Source organism: Rutilus rutilus, assembly GCF_951802725.1.
Source record: "Rutilus rutilus genome assembly, chromosome: 10".
Lineage (NCBI taxonomy): Eukaryota > Metazoa > Chordata > Actinopteri > Cypriniformes > Leuciscidae > Rutilus > Rutilus rutilus.
Genome location: NC_140215.1, coordinates 9803384 through 9830139, shown reverse-complemented (window position 1 = coordinate 9830139; position 26756 = coordinate 9803384). Strand labels below are relative to the sequence as shown.

The 26756-nt window shown below is 37.7% G+C and overlaps 1 protein-coding gene across 2 annotated transcripts in view; it reads right to left on the bottom strand.

The window, feature by feature from the left end:
* Positions 1–26756, bottom strand: part of erbb4b (erb-b2 receptor tyrosine kinase 4b) — a 290413-nt gene that overhangs the window by 66621 nt on the left and 197036 nt on the right. For both annotated transcript variants that reach the window (XM_084420233.1, XM_084420234.1), the window contains exons 4-11: positions 25640–25771; positions 20421–20486; positions 12371–12489; positions 10258–10399; positions 8502–8615; positions 7437–7563; positions 6316–6389; positions 1768–1858 (exon numbers count right to left, since the gene is read on the bottom strand). In XM_084420233.1, the coding sequence (XP_084276359.1) occupies positions 1768–1858; positions 6316–6389; positions 7437–7563; positions 8502–8615; positions 10258–10399; positions 12371–12489; positions 20421–20486; positions 25640–25771 (865 nt within the window). The remainder of the gene's footprint in view (positions 1–1767; positions 1859–6315; positions 6390–7436; positions 7564–8501; positions 8616–10257; positions 10400–12370; positions 12490–20420; positions 20487–25639; positions 25772–26756) is intronic.

Below are 26756 nucleotides of genomic sequence, written 5' to 3'. Positions count from 1 at the left end.
AGAAGGGTTAATTCAGTTACAAAAATAAAGGGAATACACAATATTTAATCAGTACAATACAACAGAAAAGCCCACAATTTTTCTCAGTGAATGAATGAATCAATCAATCACTCTGTCTGTCTTTCTATCAATCTATCTGTTTGTGTGTGTGTGTGTGTATAAACAAACAAATGACAAAAAATATTTAAACCAAATAATACAAAATAATAATTAAACATTTGAGGGCTTTATATGAATATAACGAACTAAAAAAAGAAATATAATATCAATTATTTATATGACATTACATTTTTATATATTTAATAAAATACATTTTCACTTTAGTTTTTCAAACTGAATGAACACATTCAATTGACAAGCACAATTTTAAACAATCAAAACCAACCAAGAAGACCAGACTTTCTTTTGCCTGGAGACTTGATCAGATCAGAATGAGTAAGAATGAAACAAAAGAATGAGATCTGACACAAAGAAAGCTGAAATGATGGCTTCACGAACAAAAGGCACGAGCGATTTGTCAGTATGAGAGCTGCTGTTGCCTTTCTAAAGCAAGTGTTTTGCTTGCGTCCCCCATCTAGCGTCGCAGAGGATCTCCCACTTCAGATGTGATGAGATGGGTTAATGCTGAGGCGTAATCACAACAGTGTTTTTAATCACAGGCAGGCGTGCTGAAGAGCACATCAAAGGGGCTTTGAGAGTCAGAACGTGCAGGTGCACTTAGACACTGACATCGCTCTCATCTCGCCGAGACTGTTATTCCTCTTTGTCTCTACTTTTCCCCCTCTGTGTTTCAGGCAAAAAGCCAGTGTCAGACACAGAGCACATCATGTGACAAACGGTAATTGCTACAGTGGTAGAGCTTTCAACAAATGACCCGCAAATGTTAAAACTGTGCTCTTGCTCTCTTTCTGCTTCTCCTGACTCTTTAACTCTAAGCAAATGGGTGTTGCACTGTGTGAATAGAGCTTTTCATTTGTACTCTTTGAACTCTTGGCTAGAAAGCCTCAGCCTCTTTGGAAAGCACGAAAGAGGGGATTCACTAAGAGTAGTGTAGTAGGATTCACTACATTTGCACATGCCGTCTGCGTTGTTTTAGTCCAATTCACTAACATGACTAAATGATGCAAATCAGGAGATAATGGAAAAGTAGTAGCAAAATTACTGCTGAAAGCAATTTGAACAGCTATAAATCTAACAGGCTTACAGGCTAGTTATTCATCAAATGATAAAATTATTATTGAGATGAATAAATGCCACGATCAATAGAAACTATAAACAAATATCTCTTTCAGATAAACATTCATTAACCACCTCTTTAACATGGACGATAAAGGCACAACACATCAGACAGGCTTTGAATTTTGTGAGTGGAAAACAAGTCTGTAGCGAATTATAATGAATGATTTTGCAAGTTATTTTTAACTTTACATGCTGTTTTCCAATTATTTTTAAGAAAGACAACAACTGCAAAGTTATTCAATTGACTTTCACGGTTTTCTTAATATAATACAAACATTTTTGATACCATGTATAATCATTTTGAATTCAGGTTTTTGGAGTTCACTGCTCAAAATATAATTATTTTGTTTTGTTAAGGCTACTTCTGCGTTATTTTTCCGACTTAAATGTGTGACGTTGTAATAACAAATGCCTGATTTGGAAGAATGAGTTTCCTAGGTGCACTTGAAGAAAGCAACAGACTTGTAGAAGTAGGATGAGGGGGATTATTTCTAGAGCTGGCAACACAGAGTGAGCCCTGGATCTTACCTGTAGAGAGATCTGCCTCCGATGGTTGCCAGATTGGAGAAGACACTCAAATCAGTCATGTTTTCTGGCCAGGACTGAATGTTTAAAAAACCTGGAAAACACAAGATGACACACTCAATGAGCCAAATGATCAGCCAACATAGTAGACATAAGTGGTGCCACCTACAGTAATTATTAAGAGAAATGCATTACTTCCATTGCAGCGTGAAAACATAAATAAATAAATCCTCTTAGGAGCTTATTAAAATCATTAATGACTGTGGGTGATCAGTGCTGAGCATAATCAATGTGTTATTTGAGAAATATGACCACTATATTATGCCTGACTATATTATATTCTCATATCCTGCATCTATCTCCGTTTATTTAATGTAGATTGAAGAGCTGATAGCTATAGATCAAGGAGACATTTTAATAATGGATTCAAAAAATGAATAATTTATTGAAGGGAAAACAATCCTGTGCATATGCCAAGAAGAGACAAACAGGCCACAAGAAAAAAAAAGAAGAAAAAAAAAAAGAAGAAGAGGACTTTCTTATTCAAGGACAAGAACATAAATTACTCCAATTACTTTAACAATGCAAAGCTTGGATGGTGCATATTTCAAGTAATAACTGATATTTGATTGCCTTCAAACTAATTCATTACTTTCAGAGGGACATGTTTGAGCAATAGCGGTCTTGTGTTAAGAGACTAATATAAATATTATTCCTGCTGAGAGTTTATGGTCATATCTCTAGGCCGCAACTTGTGGTTATCATTCCTGGCCTGCTTTGTTGTGTTTCTTTAAAATTTCCACACTCATTAGAATGTCTACCGGAAAAGACTACAGTAAATATTAATGCAGCCATTTGATTAAGACATTTGCCTCCAGTGATGGTTTTCTGGAGGAGAGAAAAATACCATCAATAAAACATAAATCATCTAAATTTCACATTAATTGAGCTCTACTGTCATTGTTGCCAGACTGTTTATTATTAATGCAAAACCTGCAAAAATGTACCTAAAATTTCATGATTTTCACTCTTAGAAATCAATCATTTCTGAGCTGAAATGGGGTTAAACGCTTCAGCGTTTGCATTTTCCGCAGCCTGAGTTATTTGGTCTAAGGTTGTGGAAGCAGATTAGAGGAAGTGCCTCAGTGAGGTGTCGTTAGTGTGGTGTCTGCTGACACTAATTGCCTTAATGACAAAACTGTGCGATGGGAAGTCTAAGAGAGTGTGTCTGCAGTGCCTTGAGAGTGGGCCGCTTGCCTGTCTGTGTTGTAATCTGTTTATTTATTTTTTTACGTGTGGAGGTGAGACTTCATCATGCTAATAGTCTAACGAGGTCCCAGAGAACACTTGTCAGCTCCAGACAAACATCAGGAGAGTAATGCTGCCCCACAAATGAATTGCACGTAAGAATCACAAAGGAAACTGCTTCAAATGAGTCTGAGTAACACAAAATACAGCTGTCGACACCAGCGAGTTTGATCTGCGTCAACATGATCCTTTAGGGATCTCTTTGTGTCAAAACTCAGAAATGTATGCTTTAAATTTCTGATGCTTTAATATACAGTATGTAGGCTGTTTATATATAAATATATAGTATTTGATATATCGGTTATATATTTTTTTTTTTAAGAAATATATGCTTTTATTCAGCAAGGATGCATTAAATTGAAAAAGGTAAAGACATTTGGTAACACTTTACAACAAGGTTCATTAGTTAACATTAGTTAACTAGTTAACATAAACTAAGAATGAACAATACTTCTTCAACATTTGTTAAAGGTTGTATCAGTGATTTCAGGCCCCCCCCCCCCCCCAAAAAAAGATCACATTCATAATCTTTCCTAACGATCCGCTAGCTGCCCGCCCCATAAGCATGCCGTCCAAAAACCTCTGTAGGCAGCCTAGGCTCTGATATCTGCACACAAAAACAGTTGGTTTCACCAACCACTCAAAACCAAAACAAATAGTGTTCCAAGCAATCACCGACAGGGGGAGGGTGCTGTGAGGTTTTGAGCTCGTGCACGGCTGCACGCGAAGTCGGAGCTGAAGAAGAAGCTGGCTCAAAACCTCACAACACCCTCCCCCTGTCGGTGATTGATTTTTTTGGACGGCATGCTTACGGGGCGGGCAGCTAGCGGATCGTTAGGAAAGATTAGATGAATGTGATCTTTTTTTGGGGGGGCCTGAAATCACTTATACAACCTTTAATCTTAGTAAATATTACATAACTAGTTAATGCTCTGTGAACTAACATGAACAAACAATGAACAGCTGTATTTTTATTAACTAACATTAACACAGATTAATAAATACTGTAACTAATGCATTGCACATTGTTAGTTAATGTTAGTTAATACATTTTAGTTATACAATAAACAAAGTATAGTATACATACTAATACATAACATTAGTTAATGAACCTTATTGTAAAGTGTTACCAGACATGTATAATATTACAAAATATTTCTAATTCAAATAAATAAATAAATATGTATATGTACATATATATGTGTTCTGGATAATTTTTCACAGTTCTACAGTATGTACCAGTGCTAACCCCTCCCTCAAGCCCTGAGACCAGGCAGAGGTTAAATCAGGTCAGCCTCTTCTGTCCATCTCTCTTGAGAGATGATTCACAGAGGGCTTGAGCTGAAGGCAGTGCCGGAAGAGCCACAGGCATTTCCCCAAATCTTCAAATACTGGTGGAGGAGCATTCGACTGCGGCTGTGAAATGTTCGTTTAATGCAAGTCAGGGTTTGGGGTTTACTGGGAGTCATACTGACCATGCAACCATACAAAAATTAAATAACAGCCATTTGAAGGGTATTTCGTTTCAGCTGCAACTTCTTACAGCTAGATGACCTTCTTCAAGCGTAAAATGCAAATTGTACACTGAATTCATTCAATTGGAGTAAACACATTCGATTTAAAAACCTGCTGTAAAGAAATACTTATAGCGGCACCTCTGGATCTGTCAAAGTCTTCAAGCTGGGGGTCACAGAGCAGAAATAATACCTTTCCAGTCAAGACGTTCTGTCAGAGACTGTGGCCACCTGCATATAGATGTGACAGCCTGACATGCATGCCTCACTGACTTGGAGAGCCCTCTTTGCTGTCACCACAGCAAGAGAGAGCGAGAGAGGTAAAGAGTGTAAGGGAGAGGAAGAGGAAGAGAGAGAGAGACAGAGAGAGAGAGAGAGAGAGAGAGAGAGAGAGAGTTTGAGAGAGTGTGTTTTCAACTGCTTTCATGTTTCTTATGAGTCCTGCTCTCCTTTGGGAAGCTCTCTTCAGTTGGAAAAATCTTCCTCATCATGTATTCATCATATATAGGGCCTCCCCGCTGAGATACAGAGAAACGGACTCTCGTACAAACACACACACAGTTACACACATCCCACACACACGTCTACAAATCCACAAACACACTAGATCTTTCTCTGTGCTTTGTTCTTGATGCAACTCTTCAATAAAACAGGTGGATTATGAAAATCTGGGCATGTGAATCAGCTATTTTCATTTTACAGGCCCTTCTTTATGAAAGCATAAAAGTTAATGGCTCTGTTCCAAAATGTAGGAAGCTGCCTCGCTGTCTACTGTCTGTTACCTCATAAGGCAGCACCCTATCTAAAATGGACCCTCATTAGTGACTGGTTTGGAACACTCTCTCAGGCCCTGTTCACACCTGGTATTAAGATGTGTTTTGGTTGATCGGATCACAAGCGGACGATGTGTATACAGGTGTAAATACAGGTGTAAAGGGGGTTTAAAATGTTTTGAGCTTGTCCACTTCCAGAGGTAGACAAAAATGCATTCGACCAGATTGCTTTTGTATTGTAGACGCTCGTGGTCGAATGAGATCGAACAGCCACTGAAGCCTACTCTCCACCTACTGACCTAATGCGTAAAGATTATGGGAAGCGCGCAAGCCAGACTGGATTTAAACTTTGTCGGCTGGAGAACCAAGTTTGGTTTGAAGACGAAAAACGTACTAAGCACAATGTTCTCTCACCATTGATGATTTCTAATGCACTCACAACGTTTGCAGTAGTCTTGCGAATTAAGGTGTAAACAGGATAATGTTATAGATTGTTAAGGGGAATGTTTCTCCCTCGTCTACTTGTGATCCAACCCATCAAAATGCATCTTAATACCAGGTGTAAGCAGGGCCTTAGTGTGTTAAACAAATAACCCTCCTCATGCAAAGCGCACAGTAAACGTAACTTGACTGATTTCAGCAGAGATTGAGTTAGCAGTGCTTGTGTCAGCACATATTCTTATAAGCATAAACATACATAAATATTGGGTACAATTTTTCATTTATTATATCAGCATATAGCATTTATTTAAAAATATGTGCCTGCCAGAGGAGGATGGGCTCCCCTTGCTGAGTGCTGGTTCCTCCGAAGGTTTGTTCTTTGTCATTTGTGGCTTGCGCAATTTGTGTTTGTAAGGCACTATGCGTTATTTAAAGATGCCTTGAAAACAATGTGTTATCATATTATCATCATTATTATGTAAAAGACCAATCCAAATTAAACCAACATGACTTACCAGTGATCTCTCGAACGGTGCGGAACACATTCAGTTTCTCTGGATCCAAGGGCTCTATGTTGTGGTATATGTCCCTGGAACACAGACGAAGATCGATGTAAATACACATCATACTCAGTACATACTGAAAGCCACATAATTTCTTTAATAAATCAAGAAAAACCTAGCATTTTGAGTCCAGATCGTGTAGCAAGCTCTTTTGCGAGCCATTTGCAAAAATCAAGTTATTAGAGAGTCCATAAGTGCAGACTATCAATATAAAAGCATTTAACCAGTGTCTGCTGACCACATCCATCCCAGTATGCTGAATTTTCTAGATCTTTTCTAAGTCTCCATGCCTTATAATGTTCTTTTGAACGGTACAGCAGGTTTTAATAGCACCACTGAGCTGGAGATCTTCTGGGAGGATGTGTCCAGAACACCTGCTGACGCGACGTGTGTGAGAGTGTGCACGTGGGAATACGTGTAAGAAATATGTGCACTCCATAGCACAGTTTGTGGTGGAGATGATGTCATATGCATGCCTATCAGGATGTGTGTATGTGTGCACATGGGTTTTCCCAGCATGCCTGTGGCTGCTGGCCCTGGATTGCTCTTTAAGAGCAGAGTCAGCTATACGGGGTTAAAGGGCCAGCCAAGCAGGCGCAGTGGGATCAGAAAGAGACCACTGGAGGAAGCAGGTCAACCAGAGGTCAAATGACTTCTTGACAAGCTGACAATCAAATATTTCACAGCACTTATATAAAGAGGGGGCAGCAGATTTCTCATATAAAGTCACATTAACTGCGGCCGTCTTGAGAGTCAGTAGAAGGTCTCGTAGGTCTTGCTTGCCTGTCTAAACTCGCAAAGTGTGTTAACGGCACTTTTAATGTGTGCTATTAAACTAGCCACTGCTGTTTGTTTTTTTTACACAGCCATGATGTGAATAGTTTCTCAAGAGCTTTTCTTTCATGAATCCCCTCCTGCATCATTAAAGCTGATGTTATCTGATAAAAAGAAGCAGCATAGGTCAAATGGCTTCCGACAATCCAATATTCGATATTCAGCTGTAAAGCAGAGTGTAATGGCTGTGAAGTGAACCGAAAGAGGCCTTGAGGAGAGGAAAAAGGAGCCACTCTCACCCTTTAATGCCTGTGATGAGGAACACCAGATTTCCGTTGATCTTGGTGCAGTTGATGAATCTGTCAATGTTGCTGGAGTCGACGGTTTGAGCCGTCTGAAGGCTGGCAGTGCCAATCCCATCACATGCTATAACATAAACCAGACAACTGTGTAAAAATCATGGATAGAACTTTCAGGTGATGTTTGATAACTTTGAAAGAAAGAATAATTAATGAATGGTTAATGTCAGGTCACCTGACCCCTTCAGAAATTGGTTAGCAAGGTTCCCACCAAAAGACCATACTTCACACATCACTGTTACTGCTGTAAAGTTCACGGTGCACAATACATGTACTGTGATGCAGTGTTTTGTCACAATACACCGCTGCACAATGGGCAAAGTAGGTTGTTTACTGGAAAGGCTGAACTATCCTGATAACAATAACTACAGTAACCAATGAACTTCACAAGTTGATGCAAATAAATAAATAAATAAATACATAAATCTAGCAGCAGTAGTTCCATGTAGTCTTAAGCATTGTTTTACCAGTAATTGTATTTTACATTTGATTGTTTCTTTTCAGAGAGAAAAAAATCTATATAATTATATAAATTTTTATTTGACATAATTATATATATATATATAAACACAGTATTTCAATATATATTACAATATATATTACTATATTACAATCTATAATTATTGTACATTTATAATTGATAAAAATCAGTGTTATCCAAAACTATTAAAAAATATTTTTAAATAAATAAAATATAAATTTTTTTAAATGCAATATAAATATTATTAAACTTAAACATCTGAAATGGTGAAAAATGATAATTTTAAGCTAAAGTACTAAAATGATTAAAACTAAAACTGAAATAAAAAATAAATAAAAATGCCCAAAACACATACCAAAATAACTAAAACTTAAACTAAAATAAAAATATAAAAGCTAATAAATAGCATGTAAGTAATATTAAAATAATACTGTCATAAAATTAAAGAAATAGCATTTCCACCAAAAATATGTTTTTGCTTTGCTATCACAGTTTGTGTGGGTTTTGATGAAGTGTGTGATCACCTTTAGGGCAGATATCAGTGCAGGGGATGCACATCTTGATCCTGTTCTCCTCCACCTCCATCTTATTGCTGGGACAGGCTCTGACACAGGAGCTGTGGTCCACCACGAAGTTATCTATCACCCCACACACAAAAGCAGAACAAACGGTCAGACTGCAGCGTGCCCCTGAACAAACTCTAAGCAATCTCTGTGAAAAAGGCCATTGACATTTTGTAATGGTAGAGAAGAAACATCCATTCTCAGACAAAAACCATTAACACATCCGCACAAACGCACTGGGGACCCTGACTGTGGCGTGCGCGCGTGGAAAGAGCCCATTTCCGGCGGCGACTGTGCAGCGTGGCATCCATCACCAGAGAGGAGAAAGGGCTCACGAAGGGCCAGATAAAAGAAGATGGAGCTCTCAAGTGCAGACGTCTCTCTTCACCTCTTACATTAAATGTGAATCTCAGAGTCTTACTGTGGCATTAGATTTAACGTGACACCAGAAGAACGAATAAGCCTGGGTAAAAAAACCCACAACCCTCACTTGACAGCCTTGTGAAACCCAACCAAACTGAGGATTTCAGAGATGTACCATTGAATGAAGAGGCCTTGTCCAAACTGCAGAGGGCAGTTTGGGTAATGGAACAGGTCTCTGAGTACTGCACAATAACATTCATCGTGGACTGAGCACTGGAGTGGGCGCCTGTCAGTGTGCAAACCCTTCATTCTGCAGCAGTGGCAGCCCAGCAAGGGGGAATGATGGCACTCGTGCTCACCTATAACCACTGTTATCAAAACTCTCTTTCATAATTTTGATGTTACTTTCTATTTCGCCGTTCTCTCCTCTTCAAAGTAGTCAGGCCAGTTCATTCAAAATTTTCATCGTTTCAATGAGAAACACACGAGATTCCTATCTCCGTAATTACTCTATCAGGTCTATTCACACTCAGCTCTGTTTTATATGTTGCATTGTTTGCATGCGTATAGTACATGTACTTTGTTATGGTGCTGACAATGCAAAGCCATTAAAACATTTTAATTTTGCCTTAATACATTTAAATGTGGGATGGACAATAAAACATTTAGCAGTGGTTGAAATTAAGTTTATCTTCTGTTTGGGGACCCACATTGAGGTGCATTACTGTTTTGTGGATATTATTTTTTAATAATATCTGTCTATTAGAATTTGATAAGGTTAGAGTAACGTATTAAATTAATGCAAAAAAAAAAATGTATTGATCAAAAATAAAAATAAACTAATTCTCAACAGAACCTGAGGGTTAGCTTAATGTCGTTTTGAACGCATATTTAAATTTCTTTAACATTTTAACAATAATTATTTTGAGATCAAACAATAGTTGGTGGACCCCCTGCAGTACTGCCACAGATCCCTGGTCTTTCTTTCTTTCTTTCTTTCTTTCTTTCTTTCTTTCTTTCTTTCTTTCTTTCTTTCTTTCTTTCTTTCTTTCTTTCTTTCTTTCTTTCTTTCCTCCTTCAAGTCAACAGAGGCCAAGAAGCTGAGTGAGATTTATCAGACAGGCTCACTCCTGGGGCTCTACGTGTGGGCCGCACCTCAACAGGGGCTCAGAGGAGCGTGAGGACTCAGGTGCAGCCGATTCGCCTCATTTGCATTCAATCTGAAACATGCTTACATGCCTGCTTCTGAACGCGCCTAGACATGGCATCTGATATCCATTTATGTGAGTGAAAGATCCAGCTAGAATCGTGTGCGTAAGCATACACAGGTTTGTATTCATTCTCTCCGTCTTACGTGGGCACTTTTTGACGCAAAAAGCTCCATATGTGTATTTGGCCCGCGGGTTGTGCTCCAGCTGGAAAGTGGTTGGGTTGTAGACGAAGGGTTGTGGGCATTGCGTCACGCATGCACCGCTGTCGTTGAAATTAGTGCAGGCCTGGACACAAGGAAACAAGGTTATTGACAGCAATACACATTTATTTAATAAAACAGCTGACAAAATCTTGTGTTGCTACTCTTACAGCCTCATTTTTGTAACTTATGCAATAGAAGAATGTGTAGGAACACAAAATCAGCTTCAACACACAAAAAAGTATGTCAACCAACACCAATACTACATAAAAGCAATATAGCGCAGCAATGCTACTAATAAATAATGATTCAAACCGGCTAAAGGAATGGAAAAAGCTCTATACTTTGACTTTAGAAACATGTGAGAACATATGTTTCCTGTCTTAGAGGTGCTGAGATTAAAAAAAATTGAAGGCATTGATCCAAATCCCAATGCATGCCGCGAAAGTGCTTTTTCAATTAAAAGGGAACAATTGAGAAGTACAATATCAATGACTACAGCTGAGGATAACTAATTAAAAAAAACAGAGAGGTGCGATAAATCGCTTTCTCTGAGGGCCGGAGAGGCGAGGAACAGTCAGAGACGTTCGGGATCTGCCCAGGCAACACGCAACAAAAGAGCTACAGAGGTGTGGCCCCACTCTCATTCACAGCAAAGCATTGTGGGAGGAAATGAGATTTTAATGGTATCTCCAGTGCAAAGAACATCTCCTATAGGGAGATTTCTGGTCAAAAGCGACTCATCTGTAGGCAACATAGATCTCTTTCGCAGAAGTGAATTGCAGACGTGAATATCACAGCTGAACAAAAACTCACAGATAAGGTGAGGGAGCCAGAATGGGTCTGGTGCTGTTACCGTAACACTTATACAATTGCAGGTTTATGGGATGCTGATAAGGCCATAGATGACTGACAGACTGTGTGTGTGTGTGTGTGTTTGGGGGAAAAAAGTTTTTAAATGCTGAGACATCTAAGAGGATAAAATGTGAGGTTAGGGATTCTATTCGACCCAGAAAAGTCAATGCTTAAAAGCACAATGCCCACATTTGCATAATTTCAAACACAGTGAGGTTTAAAATTCTGATTACACATTCAAATCTGAGATTCAAAATCAAATTTTAAACCTATAAAAACTATTTTAGAATTAACATTGCACATCAACATTTCCAGACCACTATAAATTTGTGATATTTTGACCATGTTTAAAATCCCGTTCGCATGACGGCAACTATAACAATAACTATAACGTTTTAAAAATCATTCTAATTCTACGAGAATAGGGAAGTCCACACCACAACTAATTATAACAACAACAGAAGAACGACATCACTGAAATCACTTTCAGGACAATTTTTGTCCAGCTGATAAAGGATAAAAACACTGACAGCCAATCAGAATCCATCCTGCTTTAAAGAACGTGGCATTTAAAGTGGCGCGCGACATAATTGCAATGTGTGCTCATAATAAACAAAATGTCACTGTGCATTGGTGTGGATATATACATATATATTTATATATTTATTGTTATAGCTATCTTTATAGTTATCTTACTTATTACTCTTGGTGTGAAGGACCTTAAAAAAGTTGAAATGTTCTTGCTTCCTTTGAAGCTCAATAAGGTCTTTGGATCATTCTCAAATCTTGCTGGAAAATATGATAATCAGGTTTTATACAAACTTGTGAAGTTCATGCAGCTTGAGTACTGCTGTTATTAAAGCAAAAACAAAAAGAAAAATTGTGTTTGCTGATCATATAATTTGTGTTGATAAAAACCCTATAAAAATAGAAGAATGCAAAAGCTCAAATTTGCTAGTGGACTTTGAAGCCCCACTTTATATATTGACTATGACATGGAAACACAGAACAAATACAGAAGTTTGTGGACAGAGGACTTTCCATCCTGCTGTCACCATATAGAACAAACTGTAGTCGTGTGATCTGTGACTAGTCGACACAGGACCAAAACATCAACTAGTGGCAGAGCTAATCGACTATATTCTGCAATCACTAATATGCTTGGGTGTATGTGTGTGTTACAAAAATACTGAAGACATACAAAGCAGTCTGTGTCCTTCGGTCCTGAACAGCCTCCAGCACACTCGCGATGGCAGCAGTCACTGACATACGGCCCGAAACAGCGACCATCACACTGCTCGGCACACACCGTCTTGGTCACTGAGAAGGTAACAGGGAGACAAGTTCAGAAACTGTTCGTAAAAAAAAAAAAAAAAGTATTTTCTAATGACAATTAGCATCTGTGTTAACAAACACTTTAACCATAATGCCTCATCATACAACACAGCTGTCTAGATGACAGTAGGAGTGGTATTAAGTAGGAGTAAACCGAGTAAACTCTTAACTTTAATGATGGTGAACATGAAGCAGTGCTGCTTTCCTACTCCTGGCGATACTCACAGTAATAAATTTAGACATTCACAGTAATTCCTACCATATGGCATGCCAAATACATCTCCGGTGTAGCTGCTGAATGAGCTTAGGGAGCTTTCTGAAATAAGGCCAACTTTATGCGCTTTAAACGAAGATGCGGATGCTTGGCTAATGCAACTCTTCTTACGTTGTTAGGATAGTAACAAACTTTACTCATGGGTGTGATAGAGTTATTATCAAAATGGATAAAATATTATTTAGGTACTCTATAATTAAAAAAATTGGGCTTGGTACATTTTGTTTTTTATTTTTTTAAGTTACATTCTGAAAATATTATTACAATTTAAAATAACTGATTTGTATATTTAAAAATGTAATTTATTCATGTGAAGGCAAAGCTGAATTGTCAGCATCATTACTCCAGTCTTCAGTCAAGTCAAGTCACATTTATTTACAGTGATAACAGGAAAATGCAACAAAGTTTGTTTCCAGAAAAAATAGCGTCACAGTCCAGCTTCAGCTTCAGTTCAGTGTCACATGTTCCTTCAGAAATCCTTCTAATATGCTGATTTGGAAACATTTCTTCCTATTATCAATGTTGAAAACAGTTGTACTGCTTAAAGCCCCATTATGTAGGATTTCCGTTTTGGTCAAACAACGACCCCTAGAGTCGCTGTGGACTACTTGTATTTAACGTTACTGTCGTAAATACCACTCACGCAGCAGTCTCTTCACTCACTGATCCTGAGCCTGATGCCCCTGTATAAGGATTGCTAATGTGACGTCATCATGACGTATTCCCAGTGGTGAACGCAAAGCATTTTGGGAATCCGCGGCACAAACATAAGGCGCCAAACTTCATTGCATGGAGGGAAGAACGCAGTGTTCAAGATGCCTGCATTTTGTAGGATTATATTCAGTTTTTCACGCTAATTTTTCATTATTTTCATGCCAGAACACTTGCCTGCTATGCCAGCCTGGCCAAACATACCCATAATTCTTTGCGTTCTGAAGAGGTTGCCGCCCATTTGGTCACATGTCTTAGCGATCTCTATACCGGTCCCTGTTCAGTCGGATAGAAGCTGTAACGAGTGGCAATAAGGTGTGTCCCCTTTAAGAGCTGCGCGCGCCCTGTTTAACTGTCGGCAGTCTGTATTGTATGTGCGCCTCGAACACACCGTAAGCGGATTGTTTCTGTTTGATGCTCATTCTTGTCCTATTTTTGTCTATCAAGTAATGCTGTGGACGGTAAAACGTGTGACAGACAGTTACACGAGTTCGATTGGGGAATAAACACAACGCGTTACAAATCGTCGGACATCGAACAAGCACAGCTAGCCTCCGAAGATGTCTACTAATCCATCAACAAGAACGCCAGGTGCTTTTTAGCTCACACCAACGAGTAAAAAGCTAGTCCAACAGCATGCGAGGACGTGTTGGGGGAAGTGAGGTAGCCTATGCCGTAAAGCAGTCGAATTTTGTAGTTCTTTTTGTGCGCGGGTGTTACTACCCGAACCCCGAAGTTTAAAAGTACGATTAAAAACTATACAAACCCCGTCAGGCTATGGCAGACGCGTCATTCAACCTATTTTAAGTCGATGTACCATCACAAGCGTTTTGGAAATATATTATGAAGGTTGAAAAGTTACTTAGTGTTACTTTAATTGTTTTGTTTTTGTGATACCTTTTCAAAAAAGTTCAGAATGTTCAAAAGAACAGCATTTATTTAAAATAGAAATCTTTAGTCACATTATAAATGTCTTCACTGTTACTTTTGATCAATTTAATGCATCCTTGCTAAATAAAAGTATTCATTTCGATTGATTATAAGTATTCAGAAAAAAAAAAAAAAAAAAAATTAATGGAAGTTTACCTAGCTGTAAATGTGTCGAATTTAACTAAATTCCTGAGTAAGATTCTCCTAAAACAGTTGCTCTGCCATCACAAATGTTGACCTGAAAGAGAGAGCTAGCTATAGTAGAATACAGTTTACTAATGGCCAGTGGATTATGCTTCTGGAATGCGACAATGTCCAAAATCACAAAGACTCAAATCCTACAAAGACTGTCATTTTAATTTACCTACTAGCCGCCACACAAATGTGAGTGTGAGTGTTACTAGCAAGGTGCTTGTAAAACGGTGTAATTGGATTTCCACAGCAGCATTTGTATATGCATGCTTGTTCGGGCTGACTGCACGCTACACAGCCTCTTACAAATGCGTGTTAATTCTTTATCAAGAGTTCATTAGGCTCTCTAAGCATGGCAGGATTCAGATGTACATGGATCTTGGTACGTTGACATAGAATTTCAAGCTGTAACAGCAGTGTCCTGCTGGGTGACATGCTATACTTAATCTAAAACTACATCAAATATTGCTTAATTTTTTAGTATAACTTCTATACATGCAGTTTTAATGATCTCATCCTAAAGAGAACTTATTGAAACAAAAAAAACATAAAAAAAAAAAAAACATAAAAAAACTTCTGACCTGAGATAGATGAATAAATTCTTATTTGACAATGATTTGTTTTTTCAAATCTTTTTTTTATCAAATTTTTTTTTTTCTCACAACTGCGAGTTTATATCACACAATTCTGACTTTATGACTCGATTGCGAAAGTCACTTTAACAATTGCGAGAAAAAAAGTCCCAATTACCTTTTTTTATTTTTCATTCTGTGGCGGAAACAAGCTTACATACAAGGATGATCATTTCTGTCTAACCTTAATTAATTAGGCCACACAGATAAATGTGAATTGTTTTATGTGTCACAATGTGATGCAACCAAAAAGTTGTTTTTAAAGAATAATGCAGTTAATACTATATTAAACATGACAACAAACCTGCTTCCCATTATATGAGTGAACCAATAAAAACATATTTATTTTTAAGGATAGAGGGAGGAAAATGGCCTTTTTTTTTTTACACAATTTGTTTAGGGGGAAAACAAAACAAAAACAAAAAACCTTAATATCTTGGCACCAGGGGAAATAATAATAATAGAAAAATGTTTGATATGAACACTTCAAGAGACCTGTAAAAAAATCTAATAGGACATTGGAAATTATGATTATCTCAGCACCTATACACACTTTCCCTTGAACATTTATATAACTTTTAAACTAAAATGTTGATAGAAATGGCCATCTACCTATTTACATTCACAAGCGTCTCTAGTCATTACAGCATTGCTATAAGATCTGCACAATGCATCCAAGGATTGTATATATATGAAAAGGTACATAATCGATACACTTTGAGAGGCATTTGTGAATAGATTCAATTTATGTGAATTGTCCTTCCTCTGAAATACCACTTTTACAATTCCATTATGGCAGTGTAAGCCATAACCGCATAGACACCAAATGGCCTATTTTTCAAAACAAAAGACATTTTACTGAACTAAAGGCCCACTCAGAAACTCGATGATATGTTGATTCATTTGCCATAAAACACGCTTTTTAAAATACACCCAGCTCTGGCAATTATACACCATCAATCTCCTAAAGTACACAGAAGACTATGAAGCACAGAATATTTAGCCTCTGAGAGTTTCATTAGCGGCTCAACTGCCGTGTTTTACGGCGCAGACACATTTTAGGTCAAGAAGCGCCGCTCTTGTTTAGATGTAATCCCCGTTTAGCTATGCACAAATTGATTCCAAATCTAATTATGCGAAAAAAAGAACGAAAAAAAAATCATTATTTGAACACACTAGATTGAAATATTTACTCAGTATCCACTGGGTTGAGGAGAAATACAGATTTAAGTTTGCAGAAATGACAGGAAGCTACAGCGAAAATCCAACAAGAATGTTTAATGCTCTCAACTTAGTAAATAGCTTCATTAGCGTGAGATGGAACTCGAATCCATTTCACAGTCGCGCAGTTCTCCAATTACTTCGTCCTTATCGTTTCGACAATTAAGACTACTCAAGCTAGGCGGCTGGTGGCGAGGCGAGCTGCGGATTTAACCGCTGTGATGAGAGAAGGAAGGTGAGGACGACGAGATGAGGGAAGAGGAGAGAGAACAGACGGGACTTATCTGGTGCAGTGCGGTGACATGTAATGTCTTTGTGGAGGCAGTTTGCAGAAGCAAAGGTTTGCCTATGACTATCTAAATGAGATCAGAATATACTAGAGAGAAAGAGGGAGAGAGAACAGGCTATGTTCCAAAACCTAGTGAGCTGCTTATGTCTGCAACATTTTCAGTTCAACCAAAAATGAAAATTCTGTTATTATTGTTCCAAATCCGTATGCTGTAATGTGTGCTATGGAACAGACATTTTTGGAGCATCGTTATACAGATTTTTCCATACAAAAACAGTTCAGATGAGTGTGGAATGAGATGAGGATGAGCAAATAATGTCAGAATTTTCATTTGTTTTGGTGAACTGTTGCTGTCCCATAAAAAAAGGTAAGCAGCATGATTATAGTCCCAAAATCTAATGAAACATCACATCACAAAATCTTTCATGGAGAAGGCAATCCCATAATGATACAACAATTCTGAGGAGCTCAATGAAAGAATCCATCCAAGATATTGTTTATAAATGTACACTGCCATTAAAATGTATATATATATATTTTTTTTTTTAAAGTCCCATATGGTCATCAAGGCTGCATTTATTTAATCAAAATACAGCATTATTGTAATTTAAAATGACTGTTTTCTATTTTAATTTAAATATATATATTCCTGTGATGGCAAAGCTGAATTTTCAGCAGTCATTTCTCCAGTCTTCAAAATGATCCTTCTGAAATCTTTCTAATATGCTGATTCGGTAATCAAAAAATATTTATTATTATTTAATCAATGTTGAAAACAGTTGGGCTTCTAAACTTTTTTCTTCAATGTAAAAATCACTTTTGATTGATTTTACATCCTGACTGTATGAATTAAAAATAAAATAAAATACTGACCCCAAAACCTTTGAACGGCAGTGTACAATTCTTTCAAAAAATAACATTTTGTTGATGAGTATTGATTCTATAATTGTATGTAATTAAAAATTGAGCATTCTATCCAATATTTCTGTACGCTGAATGTGTTTACATTATCAACCACAGTGAAACCAACTGAGATTCCAGTCTTTTGTGCGCTTTGCTATTTGCATGAGTTGCTGTTCCAAATTGGTTACTACATATGAGGTTCCATTTTTGTTAGTATGCTTGCTAGAACACAGCCACAGAGAGACAGAAGCGCCTGTTCAAATAAATGGTTTCTCCATTTAAATAACAGATTTCCTCTCAGAGGTCTTGAAGATGGAATGAAAACAAAACTGAGCGAGAAGAATGAGAGTGTGTTGGTACCCAGATGGAGGGACAGAGTGAAATGACAGGTACATCTGCAGAAGAGAGAGGAAAGAGGAAGCAGGGAGGACATTATGATTAATTAGAGTATATTTGAGAAGCAAAAAGGCTCATATTCTCCTACTTGACCCACCAAACCATTTTAAAGTAAGTCTATAAAAATGATTGTCCATTACGTGAATAAATGGTGATATCACCAGGGTAGTACAAATTCCAGGTAGTTTTCCTGCCATTCTGTAAAATGAAATTGCTCTGCTCTGCTCATCTGTGTGATGATACTGTCGTGAATACAGATACATGGTCTCACAGATGTGCTGAAATACCATTAGCAGTTCCAGACAGAGTCGGCAGACTTTCTGCTCTTTTTTTTAGGTGAAAATCTGTCGAATTTTGTGGCAAGTATGGTCAAATAAAAGAACTAGACACCTATGTTTAGGTAAAATTTCTGCTGCTTTAATTTAAGTTTTCCTTGCCAATCACTAGTATGGATCAACAGCCATCAGATACAAAAATATATTATCAATATCCACTGAATTGAATGAAAAATGAATGGAGACTACAGGATGTGTCAAATTCTGTGGAAATCTGTGGAATTTTCTGCAGAAATGATCTGCACAGATTCCTTGTGGGTCTGCCTATTAACTTCCCATGTCCTCTCGCTCATGCTAATGACACAAGAGTACTGTAATGCCATGAGAGGTTTTTCTCTAATATGAAAATTTCAAAAATGGATTATTTTTTCAGCAGAAAAGTTGAGTGTTTTGTCCTTAAAAAAAAAAAAAAAAGACCCTTACTGCTCCATTAGCAAGCTTTTCGAGGCAGGGGAAATGACATGTTTTTGAGCAGTCTGACTTAGCATTTGACTGCACTATAAGAGCATGTCCGGGGAAATCAGAGTTACAGGGTGTTGTGATCAAGCTTGTTGAGAGGAAGCCAGCAAGAGAGAGAGACTGAGTATCTGTCTACGTGTGAGATTTTAGAGGGACCTAAAGTAATTAATCCTGGCAGTTTTAAGTGCAGCTGGTTTCCTCAGCTACATGTGAAAGGAGAGGGAGAGTCAGGCTTCCCGTCTATCTCTTCAATTATCCTCCACTGGGAGGGCAGCGGTGAGCCACGGCCTGCTGGAGGTGTCCTATCGGGCCTGTGGAGAAAGCTGGAGAACTCTCACAGAGTGGAACGACACTTCACCTCTCTCCGCGGCTGTCTCTGCACAGTCTAGATATTATATTCATGAGTAAAAGTTACTTCTGAGAGATTTTTATTCATCCTTGTTGATAAGTTACAGTATGCTTATGCTATGCAATGCATTATCAAATTAGAAAATAAAAGCAATAAGCCAAGGCTGTTTGTTCTAGTTTTTTGCCTAAACTCTTCATAAATCACTGTGAGTGACTAGATTAACAAAAATATGAGTTAATCAATCAATAAATGTATTAATCATGAAAAGATAAACAAATTTCCACAGATTATATTCATCAGCCACAACATAGTCAACTTGGTGCCTACTAACATGCGGTCATGTGCGTATTTAATTTTCAGTGCATGCGTGTGTGATGTAAAAGGACACGAGCTCTTGAAGATCCGCCCACTGTGCCGGGAGCAGCAGCTCATTTGCATTTAAAGGGACACACACAAAAACGGTGCGTTTTTGCTCACTATGCTATATAAAACTATATTATATAAAAATATCTGTGGGGCATTTTGAGCTAAAACTTCACACACACACACTCTGGGGACATCAGAGACTTATTTTACATCTTGTGAAAAGGGCATTATACCACCTCTTTAACTAAAAATGTATTTAAATCAAATAAAGCTGAAATCAAATAACATATAAATATTAGTCGAAAATTGTTAACTAAACGGAAATGAGAAATGTTGCTTTGACACTAAAATATAAGTTCAAGTGGAAGCACTAAAAAAAAACCTGGAAATAAATAAAACCTAAAACAGTAGCTATGTACTTTTGTCATTTTATAAGTTTTTTATTGCAATTTAGGTTTAATTTATTTTTATTTCCATTTCCATTTTAAAATGGAAAATAACATAAGCCAGATTTGAACCCATACTGAGACTTTAAGTCTATCAATCTGCATGAGCACCAGAGTTCAAATGTTCTGAAAATCTCTGATAATTAAAAGGATGGTGGCATCATTTCAAACATGGTCAAACATGATTTCAACATGTTGTTTAAAGCTCTAGTCTGGTAACTGCTTCAAATCCTGTGAGGAATGATTAAAACACTAATGGAAGTGACACTCTCTTCATGTGACCAAAAGGTTGAGAAAAGTAACTTTTGAACATTCAGATGTAAGCATACATTCATCATTTCACACTGACCCATTTTTTTTTTCTTTTCTTTTTTGGACCATTCTAAAGTCACTTGTGAATTTCTGACACTTACAGCTTTGGCACTGGTCCTCCTTTGGCCCCCAGCAGCGTCCATTACATGCTCTATGACACCTTTGACCTGCAACCAGGAAAGAAAAAAACATTTAGTTACTGAAATGTTCGAAATAAAAGATTACACAAAATAACATGTTTTATTTGAAATAACATTCACTTATGCACCTGTGCAATAATAAGACCAGAAAGCTCAGTGATCTTAGTAAATTTTGATTTCATGTTGACAAACTTTTAAGTGTGCATTTTTATCGCACAGTCATTACGGGGACGTATATTGTCCTAATGTTCAATCACAGTAACCAGAATTTGGATCATTCTGCTTTGGGATAGAACTCTTTCCATCCGCACTGACCCTATTCTGATGAAGTGGGGAAGAGTCATCGCTGACTGACAGAACAATGTTCTCCCTGACTCTCCGGAGCTGTGCCTGAATCCTCCCCGGCCCGTATAGTTTGCTACACTCATCTGCAGTGGCTGTTCTGCCACCCAAGCTTAATTGACTGTTAGGTAATTGCAGTGTGAGCATGGCTGACTGATGGAGTGTTGTCCTCTGTCCCTGTTCCACTTCAGTTAAGAGTAATTACACTAGTGGCTTACTCCCTTCAACAACATGGGCCAGACACTTTTGACTATCTCCCCTTTTTAAACGTCGCCCCTTTTTTACACTCTCTCTCCCGGTTCCTCTTATTCTACCTAAGTACTTGATATCTCTGTTGTTCACGGCAAACTTTCTAATAGCTCAGTCTAAATGAAAATTCTGTCTTCATTTACTCACCATCATGTAATGGAAATTAGGCTATGTTCAGATTGCAGATAAATGTGGCCCAAATAAAAAAATTTTTGCTCATATGTGACTCGGATATGTTTTTGTCTTGACAGTGTGAATGGCACAAACCACATGGAATCTGATCTTTTTGATTCTGATTTGTCTCACTTCCATGTGGTCCTAATACAGGTCAGATGCTGAACAGTCATATCGGAATTCACGTGACTTTTACGTCACTCTAGAGCAACATTCGTCACAATTCAGCGCTCATGGGAGTTACTTAAGAGATTTTACATACCCAAAGTTATCGAGACAGTTGCGAAAAGTATTCAGTGAAGGACAGTGATGTGTCAGAAGTTCAGCTCTATATACAAGCAAAATATAATGACATGCATAACTCTGCTCTCTTTTTTCGCATCCTCGTCTTTGTTTTTAACAAACCCGCGGCAGACCACATTATAAATAAACACGTAATTGCTTACTTTAAAGGGGACCTATTATGCAAAATTCACTTTTGCATGGTGATGGGCATAAATGTGTGTTGGCAGTGTGTGTACACAACCACCCTATAGTGATAAAAATCCACTCACTCCTTTTTTTTAATCCCCATAAATCATAAGCAGTGTCTCCCAACGACCTGTTTCAGCCATGGGGCTGGTGTGACATCACAACAGCCACAGGCCCCGCCCACGAGTGACAGACACTGCCATTTTAACATAGAACCGCCCTGATCAAGTTCACCCGAGACCCCTTTAGCGACATTTTTTCAAAAAAGCGACTAGTGACAAATCTAGCGACATTTTGGACAGACATTAAAAAGACAGTACACAGACAGTAACCTTCAATTTGTTGCCAATACTGTCCTGCGAGCGCGAGGTCTTGCTTTCTCCCCGCCGTCACTCTCTCTAGCTGCGTCTACCTTGTTCAGTGAATGGCTGAGAGGAGCAGCAGCACGTTCATCTGTTGAGCGCACGGCTGCTGACAGACGTGAACGAGTAGTGTTTTTCCACGGACTTATCACTTATCTGCTTTTCTTTTGTTTTATATTTAAAGAATTTAGTTTGACCATTTTAATTTCCTTTCTTTTCTTGTGCTTAATACTTGTATTACTCACTATCACAGCTTTAGTTCATCCGGTTCCCGAACTCTCTCAATTCAGATAATTTTCCACATAGGCCTATAAAAAATGTAGTCATTCACTATATTATAGCTACTCGTTCTTGTCAAAAAAAAGAAGAAGATAGGAAATGAGAACAGCTTTATTTGACATTCGGCTATATATTATATTATATTATATTATATTATATTATATTATATTATATTATATTATATTATATTATATTATATTATATTATATTATATTAAATACAGTATGTGAGCATTAATTTAGAGAGAAAACACATTAGGCAGGCAGAATGCAAGTACAAAGCCATTACGTCATGAATTGACGTATGACGTCATCTAGCGACATTTAGCGACTTTTAGGGAAGGCGTTAGCTACTTTCCTGTGAAAATAGCTGGCAACACTGTACACATCAGCCATAGACATTTCTGCACTGAGGAGAATGTCTCCCAAGCGTTGAAGGTGTTGTATTAATTAATTCACATAGCTCTCTCTCTATTTACTCCCGAAATCTGAGCCAGCCGCTGAAGACGAGGTGGATTCATTTTGTATTCGAAGAAAATGCTCCCTCAACTCTAACGTTACCCAATTTTGTTTATGTAACTTACTTACGCACTTCTTATACTGTGTTTACTCAGCTCTTACGGTGATTTTCTGGAGTAAAACTGACGCTTCATCTTTTGTGTGATGTACAATAAACTTTATTAAACTCATCAGTATATTTTTGGCCATCATTCGGATGGGGTCCTACAGCAGTGCTTGTATTAATAGTGGATACAAACAATGACAAATAGGTTATAACCGTAAATAAACTAAACTATACCTGTTCCATCTCCATACAGCATATATTATCTGACTCTGAAGGCATTATTGTCCGACTCCGGGTCGAAATGAACACCGTTACTGTGAGTTTCATCAGAGACTTATTTTACGTCTTGTGAAAAGGGGCATAATAGGTCCCCTTTAATGTCCTCCGTGTTTACTTCCGTATGACAGCTTGCAAGTCTTTTGTTTTTATTGTTCTTTTGCACATGCGGGTCAGTTCAGGACCACAAACTCTTCACAATGGAATCTAATATTGGAATCTGCCACAATTTAAACGATAATGTGAACAGCTATACAAAAACATCATATCTGAGCAATTAATCGGAATTGAGCACTAATGCTCGCAGTGTGAACGTAGCCTTAGATGGCGTTTCACACTGTAGAGCTCCAAAGAGGACAAAAGATCAGCATAAAAGTAGTCTATACAACTTGTACATTATAATCTAAGTCTTCTGAATGCATGTACGATAAATTCGTGTGAGGTATAGATGTAGCTTACGAGTCGTACGGGCCACTTTCATGGTGCTTTTTTGAGCTTGGAAGCTCCTGGTCACTCTGAAGATTATTTCACAATAACAAAACATCTCTCCCTGTTTCCACTAGAAAGAGAATGACATTCAGGTTTGAAAATGAAATGAGGGTGAGTAAATAATGACAGAGACGCTCAAGGTCTCATTTGGTTCATTTTAATGTTTACATTGACCATCATTTTATTCTTCTCCTTACTGCCTACACTGCTGCTTCTAACCCAAACTGAAGGTTACAAACATTGGAAATAAGTAATTGATAAACATTGGCTGGAAGGGCAGGATTACATTTTAATTGGTAAAAGGAGCATTGCTTATTCCCTGTTGTTTTAATGTAAATAACCTCACTATAATGAAACAAAATCAATGAGAACAATCCCTCCCCCAAAACACTAAGAGATGGTTTACAAACTCAACACCCTTGATCTGGGCAGTGGGGAGAGAAACAGATCAAGAAGATTGATTGATTGATTGATTGATTGATTGATTGATTGATTGGACATAACGTGTGTCTCTACACAAAAATATGTGGGAACATTCTCCAAACTTTTTCCTTTTGTGTTCAGAAAAATAATAGCATACAGGTTTGGATCGACACGAGAGTGAGTAAATAAAGACCGAATTTAAATTCAGGTGTAGTTTAACACGCACAAATCCCAATAGAATCAAGAATCTTTTAATAAACAGGAAGAATACGCAGGAGAATCAGATCAGCAACTACAAAATAACACAAGCAAGACCGAACAAAGGCTATGTTCACACCATCAGTCAAAATCTGATCATTTGTGTATCCAATTGGAATCTGATCTAAATGATTGGTTGTCTATGTTGTGTATCGCAACTGTTCAGATCCGATTTGTGTGTCCAGTGCTGCTCTTTTGTTTTCCGGAATATCTGCATTGGTTTCTATGGCAATGACGTTGCTCTGGTAGGTATACGCCAAAAACAACAACAACAACAACCACAACATGGAGGGATTTGCAATACAAAACACGTCTCCATTATTGTCATTTTCTGCTCATCTGGCACTTTGCAACAACGCAACCTTGTTTCTGCAGGGACTTTCAGCATGTTTCCTATAGAAAAGTCTGACGCTTACTTTTTTTTGTGGTGTGAGAAAGTCACATTAACCACGCAAAATCCGATCAGAGCAGTCACACTGAAAAGGATTTCCAGAAATGCTTTTTGAATAGGATTTCAAAACACATATGAATGTAGCGCGAGACGGATTTGTAAAAAAATCGCATTTCATGTGATTTTTTTTTGCCGTTCACACTTGCTAAATATGATCGGATTTCAATCAGATACGCACAAAAAAAGGATTTGGATAGACGGTCTGAACGTAGCCAAAGAACTGAGGAAACTAAGGTGCCGGATTAATAGGAAGCTAATGACCAAGGAACACAGGCAAAATGGGAGCAGGGAAAACAAAACCAAAACACAGACATAGACATAACCCTGACAACTATCAGTATACATCAAATGGAAATGGAAAAACAATACTAACATGGTTTCCAAACAGTGTGTAACATTTTTTCTTCAGGATTCGTTGATGAATAGAAAGAACAGTAGTACACTACCATTCAAAAGTGTGGGGCCAATATGATTTGTTTTAAAGAAATTACTTATTTTATTCAGCAATTGACAGACAATACATTTAGGATATTACAAAATATTTATATTCCAAATCAGTATTGTTCTCTCACACAAATATTGTGCAGCACAACTGTTTTCAACATTGATAATAATAAGAAATGCTTCTTCCACCAAATTAGTATATTAGAATGATTTATGATGGATCATGTGACACTGAAGACTGGAGTAATGGCTGCTTTGCCATCATATAAATTAATTACATTGTATGCTTTCAAAAACGTAAAAAATAAAAAATAAAATCACACTGACCCCAAACTTTTGAACAGTAGTTTAGTAACAAATCATTTTTGCACCTCATGCTCTAATTGGTCAGTACTCACAGGAGCTGCTGCTATTAGACGGCACAACCAGGTGATCGGAGCGGGCGTTCTTCACTATATCCTGCCAGTGGATGGTATCGGCATGACACAGGAACTTGTTCTGGTCCACGTACACCCCTCCATTCAGAATTTCTGTTAAAACACAGACAGCAACAATAAAACAGCAATCAGTCTGTAATGAATTATGTCAGCGGACACCTCATTCCAGTGAAGGTGACCTCATCATTATCTTTTACTTCACATGGAATATAGCAAGGTTAAGCTCTCCCAAGAACAAAGATAATGTATAAAATAATTTGATTTCTTCACACAATGTCACTTTTTGACCCTCTGGTGTTTTTGACTGGCCTGGTTAGTCAGCCTAGAATCCACAGTCAGACAAGACTGGTGCTTTAAAGGGACAGTTCACTCAAAAATGAAATTCTGTCATTATGTACTCACTCTAATGTCATTCCAAACCTTTTGTTGCTTAAAATGTATGTTGCCTATGTCACAATATGAGGTAAATCCTTCCCTGTCTATGTATCACACAAAGCTATTGTGTGACATAACAACTTATAAGTCAAATAGACGTATTTTATGAGATTTTTATGGTGCACTTGCATCCTTTTTGGAGATTGAAAGCTCCAGTCCCCATTCATTGTAAAATTATTTTTCAAAATGTATCCTTTTATGATCCAAAGAAGTCAAAAAAGTACTGTCACTCATAAAGGTTTGGAATGACATTTGGGTGAATAAATAACGACAGATTTTTATTTTATTTTATTTTGAGATTAAAGGTGCATTGCGCAACATTTCATGTTAAAAATACCCGTTTTTCTAACCCATACATGCTTAAACAATTGCCTGATGGGCTGAATGAGCCCTTCTATGATCACTGCGATTGCCTCTATAATCCTGTACAGTAAAATAAATAAGAGGGATTCGGGACGGAATCGACTGGGCGTGACGTCATGCGCGTTCACGCTCACCTGGCTATGTCTGGCAGGTTTGTGTATTCGCCGCCATTATCCGCATCAGCGAAGACATCTCAAGCGACTTTTGCAAAAGTAGAAGATGGATTCAAAGAGACCGGCTTCTAGTTCATCCCAAACCCCAACGCAAACTCCACGTAACC